The sequence below is a fragment of the Larus michahellis genome, unplaced genomic scaffold (genome assembly GCF_964199755.1).
Source record: "Larus michahellis unplaced genomic scaffold, bLarMic1.1 SCAFFOLD_255, whole genome shotgun sequence".
Classification (NCBI taxonomy): Eukaryota; Metazoa; Chordata; class Aves; order Charadriiformes; family Laridae; genus Larus; species Larus michahellis.
In genome coordinates, this window is record NW_027436244.1 from 43,256 (window position 1) to 52,201 (window position 8,946).

The 8,946-nt window shown below is 61.6% G+C and overlaps 1 protein-coding gene across 2 annotated transcripts in view; it reads left to right on the forward strand.

Moving 5' to 3' along the window:
- Window positions 1-8,637, forward strand: part of LOC141737133 (syntaxin-1A) — a 30,796-nt gene extending 22,159 nt beyond the window's left edge. The window contains exons 4-7 of one of the 2 annotated variants that reach the window (XR_012585146.1): window positions 2,408-2,481; window positions 2,783-3,374; window positions 4,480-4,696; window positions 5,362-8,637. Coding sequence is in view for 1 of the 2 variants with exons in the window: in XM_074571751.1 (XP_074427852.1) it covers window positions 2,408-2,481; window positions 2,783-2,920; window positions 4,586-4,696; window positions 5,362-5,439 (401 nt within the window). In the remaining variant the exon portion in view is untranslated. The remainder of the gene's footprint in view (window positions 1-2,407; window positions 2,482-2,782; window positions 3,375-4,479; window positions 4,697-5,361) is intronic. The other variant, XM_074571751.1, reaches the window with a different exon arrangement.
- The last annotated feature ends 309 nt before the right edge of the window (window positions 8,638-8,946 follow it).

Consider the following 8,946-nt stretch of genomic DNA (forward strand, 5'->3'; position numbering starts at 1 on the left):
GGGTTTATTCCCTCTCCCTTCGTGCAGCCTCCTGGCCCAGGAGACAGCAAACAACCTCCACACGGTGCTGGTAACGCTGCCCAGAGCCTGCAGGCTCCCACATGTGTCCTGCTGCCATCACCACCAATATCTGCTGATATGGCATTGTTTTTCTGAGACGAAGCCAGAAATGCACTTTTCCATCATGGACACTCAGAGCGCCGAAGCGTATGGGGCCACAGCAAAGAGCAGAGCACACGAGCTCTCGGTGGTCTTGTTTCTGCATCTCAGGGCAAGAGAATCATAGACTCACAGAGTGGTTTGGGTTGGAAGGGACCTTGAAGATCGCCTAGTTCCAACCCCCCTGCAGGGACACCTCCCACCAGCCCAGGTTGCTCCAAGCCCTGTCCAACCTGGCCTTGAACCCCTCCAGGGATGGGGCAGCCACAGCTTCTCTGGGCAACCTGGGCCAGGGTCCCACCACCCTCCTGGTACAACGTTTCTTCCTTATGTCCGACCTAACCCCAGCCCCGTTCAGTTCAAAACCGCTGCCCCTTGTCCTGTCACTGCAGGCCCTGGTCAAAAGTCTCTCTCCCTCTTTCCTAGAAGCCCCTTGAAGTCCTGAGCAGCCGCAGGAAGGTCTCCCTGGAGCCGTGTCTTCTCCAGGCTGCAGAAGCTGAACTCTCTCAGGCTTTCTCCAGAGCAGAGGTGTTCCAGCCCTGGGAGCATGTTGGTGGCCTCCTGTGGGGCGTCTCTGCCAGGTCCATGTCTGCGTTGTGGTGGGGAGCCCAGAGCTGGAGGCTTGCGGGGAGTGTGAGGAGAGCGGAGCAGAGGGGGAGCATCCCCTCCCTGTCCCTGCTGGCCATGCTGCTGGGGATGCAGCCCAGGAGACGCTTGGCTTTCTGGACTGCAAACGCACATTGCCAGCTCGTGTCCCATTTGTCACCTGCCAGTGTCTCCTAGTCCTTCTCTGCAGGGTGCTCTTCATCCATCCATCCATCCATCCATCCATCCATCCATCCATCCATCCATCCATCGTGCCCCTTCCCCAGTCTGTGTTGGTACTGGGGATTGCCCCAACTCAGGTGCAGGACCTTGCAAAGAAAGAGACTTGTAATGAAGTGTGGAGGTGTCCCTGTTGGAGGAGCTCCCCAGGTGGGGGTGGCAGCAAGCACCGTGCCTGTGGGGTGGTTGCCAGACATGGCTGGGCGGGCAGGGGCCCCCACAGTGCTCCCTGGGGCACTGACACGCTTGTGGTGAAGGTCTGGACGGGGTTCAAGGTTTTGGGCACCTCCCCGGTCCAAGCCCTGGTCCGGCACTGCTGGAAGCAGGGAGCATTGTCCTGTGGGCTGTCCCTGCGCTCTGCCACGTCTCCTCCATTCCCCCATTCAGAGGGGGATACTGGAGGATGTTATTGTCCCTTTCGATACAACTGACAGAGCCTGTGGCCAGCGTGTCACAGGGGAGCACCGTACCGGAGCCCAGCCCTTCCCTGCCTGCCCTTCTGCTGTTTTTGTGTTCGTCGGGCTTGGTAAAGTTGCTTCGTTAGCTGCTCCTGCGTGGCTGCCCTGGTTCGCTCCTGATCGCGCTGGTGGGATATCTCCTGCCCTCTCTGTAGGTGTGACCTGCTCCCAGTCCCCCTCCCTGGCAAAAGCCTGCCCAGCGCCGCCGTCTCTGTTCAGCACTGCGATTTTACGGGTCCTTCCTGGCTGTTGGCCTGAAGAACATGCTGCAATTAATGGTGGACAATCAGTGTAACCCATAGAGCCATTGATAGCTCTCTGCTCGGTAGCAGTGTAGAGTATGTCCATGGGGAGGGAAGGCAACCGGGCACAACGGGTGAATTGCTCCCAAAGGAGCTGAAGGTACCACCCTGGGGCCAAGGAGGGGGGCTGTGTCACAGGGGGAAGGACGGAGCCTGGTTTCTGTTACACACCTGCAGGGCTGAAACTCAGGCAGCCCGGTGACAGCAGCAGCACCTGCCAGGCCGGCAAGCCCTGCTGAGACCAGTGTACTTGTGGCCTTGAATTGGCCCGGGATGGGGTTTGCCAAGAGCATCCCTGCTCTCCATCCCTCCTCCACCACAGCTCACCAACTGGTTGCTGATGGCTGCCGGTCCTTTGGCACCACTCCCTGCCCCGCAGGAATGGGCAGCTTGACCAGGAGGGACAGCTGGGCTTTCCTGGGTGAGCTGGGCCAAGCTGGCAGCTTGACCCCCTTTAAAAAAAGAGGGGTCGCAGGGCCGGCACAGAGCTGGGCTGCAGGATGGCAGCCCCTCAAACTGCCTGGTGTACTCTTGGGACTGGAAGCTTCGCTCTGCTCCACTCCTGGGAGATGCTGCGGAGCCAGCAGATCCCTGCGGTAGGGCTGCAGGACCCGTGGCTGGGACCAGGGGCCTCATGGCTGACCCATGTTGTGTCACTTGCAGCTGGCAGGACCACCACCAGCGAGGAGCTGGAGGACATGCTAGAGAGTGGCAACCCAGCCATCTTCTCCTCTGGGGTAAGCATCGGCACAGGCTAAAGCTGAGTCAGCCCCCTCATCACAGGGGGCTGGTGGATGTGCTGCCACAGTGGCCCCAGTACAGGAGTGATGAGCAGGAGGTGGCACCTGGGTGCTTGGGTTGGGCCTGAGGATGGTGCCAGAGCAGGGGCTGCATCCTGGCTGGAGGGTGGGGTGGGGGTTTGCTGCAGACGGGGTGGCTGGAGGGGCTCCAGGGCTCCTGCTGTTCCCTCTCTTGGTGCCCCTAATCCCAGCATCTGAAGGGCTGAGCATGGTGCTCAGTGGCCCTGTCTTCTTGCAGATCATTATGGATTCAAACATCACCAAGCAGGCACTGAATGAGATTGAGACACGGCACAGCGAGATCATCAAGCTGGAGAACAGCATCCGAGAGCTGCACGACATGTTCATGGACATGGCCATGCTGGTGGAGAGCCAGGTAGGGAGACACGGTGGTCCAGCGGCCAGCTCACCTGGGGCGGGAGGTTGGAGTGCCATGGGGCTAGAGGGGGTCCCCTGCCTGGGGAAACACCGCATCTGGGACTGACACAGCTCCCACCGGGGCTGAGCTGGGCTTCCCGGGGCCAAAGCCACCTGCCCTGCGCCCCAGAGACAGGGACTGCTGCGTGCCCGGGGGGGAGGTTTGGTGATGGGCTCTGGAGGGCGGCGGGTGGCTGCCACCCAGGCGGAGATGTCTCCGCCTCCCCCAGAGCATCAGGCCCTGATGGGTGAGTTTGGGGTGCTGTCAGCCTCGGTGGTCCTGTCAGGCCACCCCTGGCTGTGCCGCCAGCCCGCGGTACCTGGCCCTTCAGCCGGGCATGCGCTCCCACATCTCTGCTCACCCCCCTTCTTGCCCACCATGCTGCCACGGCCCGAGGAGACATCAGTGGCAGGTAAAGCCCCACCGAGCCCCTGCCGGTGCTGCATGCTCCGCTCTGCATGGCTGCACCCTGCATGTCTGTGGCTCTTGCATGGCGCTAGGGCCTGCCTCTGGCAGGCAGGCAGGCAAGGGTGGCTGTGGCATTGGTGCCCTGTCCTGCCTGCTTTGGGGGACAGATGTGGGGGATTTGCCGTTCTCTGCCCTGCTTTAAGGGCTGGAGTGTTGCTCTGTGGGGTGGGAGACTCTGAGCTGCTGGTGCCAGGAGCAGAGCTGCCCGCTCTGCCCCAGGGATAGCACAAGTGGGAAGGAGAAGCAGCAGCTTTAGGCAAGGCAGGGAGCAGCATGGCGCCTGGTGGGGGGTCAGTGCTTGGCTTGGGCGGGGGTAACACCAGAGAACCCCTGGACTTGAAAGGCATGCTCTCCAGCACTAGCTGCTGGCCGCGGCCCCCGGGCTCTGCAGCCCCGATTCCCTCCATGCCATGCAGGAGGGCACTGGGCTTCAAGACACCCACCCTTTTGGTTGCATGAATGACATAGTCTGTCTCCAGCTGCTGCAGGACCTGTCTGCTTCCCTGTGCAGCCAAAGGTGGTGGGCAGGCTGGGGGAGCTCACCCCAGCCCATGTCCCCACGTCTGCAGAAGTCCACGTCCCCATCCCACGCCTGCAGCCCTGGGGGCAGAGCAGGGCAGGAGTACCTGCAGGGCCCTGTGGTCCGGCCTCGCCAGCTTCTCTCCAGGGCCCTCTGCTCCCGGCGGGCGCTTGTGCAGATCAGGGTGGTTGTCCCTGAATGCGTGTGGTTTTGTGAGCATCCCACATGGCACTGCTGGTGTGGTCCTTGCTCCCCTGCCATGCCTCTGGTCTCAGCAGCATGCAGCATGGTGTCAGTGTAGATCCTGTTGTAGCTTTGGTGTCACCTGAGATACCAGACAGGGTGGCCACCAGGCCAGGACCGGGCTGGGGAAGCCCCATGACCTCACCCTTGCTTGCCTTCCTGCTGGGATGCGCACAGAGGTCCCAGCCCTCCGGGACAGAGCCCGTGGCCCAGAGCCCCCACCCTAGGGCACCTCGGGCCACCCACAGCCTGCAGGCAACTGATGGTCCCTCTCTCTCCTGTGCAGGGCTGCCGGGCAGGGTGAGAGCCACATGGTGCTGGGGAGCAGCAGAGCAAGAAGGAGTTCACGTCTGCGCGCACGTGGGCGCGTGGGCTCTGTCCCCACTCTGCAGGGCGAGATGATCGACCGCATTGAGTACAACGTGGAGCACTCGGTGGACTATGTGGAGCGGGCTGTGTCTGACACCAAAAAAGCGGTGAAGTACCAGAGCAAAGCCAGACGGGTGAGTCACGACACTGGCTGGGGCCCATCTTTCCCTGCCTACACTGCTGACACCTACCTCCCTGCCTGGCAGGCCCCTGTCTGGCACCCCTGCCTGCCCCACTGCCTGCGCAGAGGAGCAGGCAGCATGGCGCAGCCTCACGGGTGCCTGGGCACTGCTTTACCCCACACCATTGGGTGCAGCGTGGGTCCCACTGGTGACACCAGCTGAGACAGAGCTCGCTGGCATAGGCTGCGTGAGCCCCACTGACGAGCTACGGGGCAGGGGTGCTACTTGGGGGGTGAGGGGGAAGGGACAGGGTGGATCCCATGTGAGAACCATGTCCCTTGCCAAAAATAAAAAAAAAGACGAGAAAAGGCACGGTCCAGCTCTGACCCTGAGCACAGTGCCAGCTGCCTGTCCCAGTCCTGCGTCAGCTTGGTGGCTTGGGGACCTGGGGGCCACCAGCTCAGCTCTGCCAGCCCAGGGCTGAAAGGGGAGCTGGGATGCCCATCCCTGCGGCAGGGCTGCCGGAACCCCTCCGGTTCCCACGGTGCTGCTCAGAGCCCACCATGGGCAAACAGGGACTGGACAGATCACAGCCCCCAGTTCTCAGGGCCGGCCTGCCCCAACACTCACGGTCCCCTCTCCCTTCTCTCCCTGCTGGTGCTGGGACACCTGAGCAGAAGAAGATCATGATCATAATCTGCTGCGTGATCCTGGGTATCGTCATTGCCTCCACCTTCGGCGGCATTTTCGGCTAGACTCACCCCGCGAGACTGTTTGTGTGCGATGGATGGAGCCGCGCATGCCGTGGGGCTGCAGCTGTGCCGGAGCGAACCACGCAGCTCCAGAGCCTCCCAGCAGCATTTCAGTTTCTAATGCATGGTTGTTTGTGACGCTGTGTGTGCGGTGCGTCTGTGTGGAGGGAGTGCTGGCCCCAGGGCACAGGCAGGGCGCAGGGGACAGTGATGGGCACAAGGGGGACCCTGGGGGGGAACCCGAGCTCTCATCACTGCTTCAGCCGGGGTGGCTGGCTGGGACCAGGTGGGGACAGAGGTGCCCTTGGGCGCTGCTGCTCCTCCTGTGCTAGGCAGTCTGTTAGTGACAGCCGAGGATGAGGGACTGATGAAGGGTGTGAGGGGTCCTTGGGAGCACAGTGCCCAGTCAGCCTCCCCCAGCTTCCCCGTCACCTCCAGCAAGAGCTCTCACATCTGTCAGCCACATCTGTGCTTGCAAATACCTTTCCTTGGGCTGCTTCTCTCACGGGGCCCTTCCCCAGGGGTGCACTCTGCCAGGCCCTGCCTCCCCCCGTCTCTGCCCATCCCATGGCCGTGCCATCTCCTGATGGCAGGGCTGCCCCTCCCTAGGCAAGCCCTCACCCCGGTGTGGGTGCCAGGGGCTGGATGTGCCACTGCTGGCGGTGGGTGCCTGATGGAGCAGGGTGGGATGAGAAGCTGCTGCTGGGGGCCATTACAGTTGCTTGGGGACCAGGACAGGCCATGTGGAGACCTGTGCTGCACCTTGGTGCTGGCCCAGCAGGGCAGGAGGGCACAGTTTTAAGGCCAGCGTGCTTCACTGGCCGCCAGACCTGCACTGAAGCCTCGTTGTTCTCTTCTCAGCCCTGGCACAAGGTGGCCCTGGCTCCTGCTGCCCCCAGGCCTGGGCTCTGGCCGTGGGGGTTTGGGACTGGCTCTGATGCCCGCAGCCACCGGCAGCGCTTGCCTGGGAGCAGGGCTGCTTCCAGCCTCACTTCTCCACATAGGTACCCGTGGCTGGGGATTGGAGGCAGTTGGGCTTTTTCCTGTCATGGTCCCAGGAGCAGCCCTTGTTGCATCCACCCCCCCGCCGCAGGCTAGGAGCAGCAGCCTTCCTCCTCCTCTGTCCTCCCAGCTCCTGAGCAGGGCAGCGCCTGACTGCCCCTTCCATCTCTTTGCCACCTCTTGGCATCCGCCTGCCCCTGCCATCTCCTCCTGGCACAGTGCCCTTCTTCTGCCTGCTCATCCCCTAGGCTGTCCAGTGAGGCACGTGCAAGCGGTGGGGTGCTGTGGGAGCACATGGGTGCCCCTGCACCCTCCGCTGTACCACTACACGGACACAGCCACTGTGAGGTGGCTTGAGCCTGCTGGCAGCTTGGAGGGTCCCTGTGCTGCCACTGTCCGTTTCCCTTGGGCTGGGGGCAGGGCTCTGCCCTCACATCCCTCCAGAGTGTTCAGGGCTCCAGCTGGCCCACGCATACACCAAAGCGCCACAAGGAGCCCAGAGCAGGGCAGGCGCCTGGGGCCAAGCTCACAGCCACACACTGGGACAGGGGCTGGACCTGAGCCTAGATGCTGGCAGCAGAAAAAAGCCACTTGATGGCAGCATGTCACCTCCCTGCTCCCACCAGGGGGAGGGCAGCGCTGCTCCTCCACCCTGGCTGAGCGCTGTAGCACAGGCCCTAGCCCCATGCGTGGTGCACCCATGGGTGCAGGGTGAAAGGCAGACGACTGTAGCCAAGACACGGCACTGCCTTCCCCAGGTGTGGCCCTGCCCAGCAGCAGCCCCGACACAGCTCTTTCCCCGCCACTCTTACTTGAGGTCCCACAATACAGGCCCTGGTTGCATTCAGACGCCGTCGGTAAGTGTGTCCAGCCCAGTCCCCTGCCCTGCCCAGCCCGAGCCCCCAGTGGTGGCAGCCATGGGAACATCCAAGACCAGAGCCCCCTTCTTTCACAGTCCTTCAACAACTTGACGTGAGCTACAGCACTGCAGCCTGCATGCGCAAAAGGGCTTGGGGCACCGAGACCCCTGCGAACAGGGGCAGGCCAGCTCTGGAGCACCCCCGTCCAGGGCAGGAGGCAGGCACAGGCAGGATCCTTGCTCTGTGGGCGATATCCGGCTACAGGAAAGGGAGATGGAGCACCTGCTGCACCTGCCCCCGCGCAGCTCCCCGCCACCAGTGTCTGTGCTCTGCTCTGCTCAGCCAGCAAGAGCACTGTGCCCCCTCCTCCAGGAAGCAATAATGCTGCTGGCAAGGCTGCTCCTGGGCAGGCAGGCAAAAAAGCTCCTCAGGCTCTCACCCTGCAGCAATGCCCACTGCTTGCACAAGGTGACTTTTTTTTCCTTCTGAGCAGCAGCTTTTGTGGCACAAGCTCACATGACACCAGGGCTGTGGCCCACCACTGTCAAAGCACGAGGCCAAAAACAGCACTGGGGGGGATTCTGGCACTCAGTCCTTGCTTGTTGGTACCACCACTGTCAGCAGCCCCCCAGCAATAGGATCTGTACGGGGCCACAGCGGGTGATTCTGCCACTAGTACTTCACTGGGACCCTGCAGGCAGTGGTGCTGCCAGGCTCTGACCCCAGGGAGGCAGAGGAGCAGGCTGCCATTGCTGCCCCGCAGGCAGGCTCACGCTGTCCTCGCTGTGAGGGGAGGGTGTTTTGGTGCAATAATTACCCATGCGCTACGGGAAGCCCTGTTCAGTTCCTTTTTACCTACCTGTCATTGCATGTACAGACCAAATCACCAACAGCGTGGTTGTGCTTTGGGAAGATGGTTCACTTTTTCTTTCCAGCCCCCAGCCGCTTGTCCTTTGGGTTATACCACCTCTGTTCCAAGTGCCACCTGCCCTCCCAGCACCAGGAGCGTGTCGATGCAGTATTCCACGAGCAGTGTGGGGCACGCACAGCTTGCACTCGAACTGGGGATTGTTTATTTTGTAATAAATGTACTTGAAGGCTTTCCGAGCCCCCCGTGGAGTTGTACTGTTGCTGTACTGTGAGCTAAGTGTCCTTGTTTTCTATGTGGATCTTGACCCTGGCTTGCTCTGTCTCACTGGGCTGGATGACACTGTATGTTGCCTCTTTTCTCCTTCACCCTTTCCCTCCCTGCTAGGCTCCCTTCTCCCAAAGCTTTGGGTGCAAAACAGCTTCCCATTTTGTGGAATTTTTATGTAGAATAAACATTTGTAACTGTAAAGCTCTGGCCGGCACCTCTCTGTTACAGGGGAAGGGAGGAGGTGATGGGGAGCAAGGGCTGGGGTGCGGAAAAACCCCAGCACCCTGGGAGCACTAAAGCATACAGGGTGGGCCTCATGCGAAGGGCCCACAGGATTCCACAGGAATCGCCACTTCTGCCAGGAGGAAGATTTGCCCTCATGGGACACACACCTTTATCCTGCCCGACTCCCTGTCTGCGGGCAGAACGGAAGCTGGCACGGAATGAGGCGCTGTATTCCCACCTCTACTCCCCTGCACTGAGAGCAGACACAGACCAGCAACACTTCCG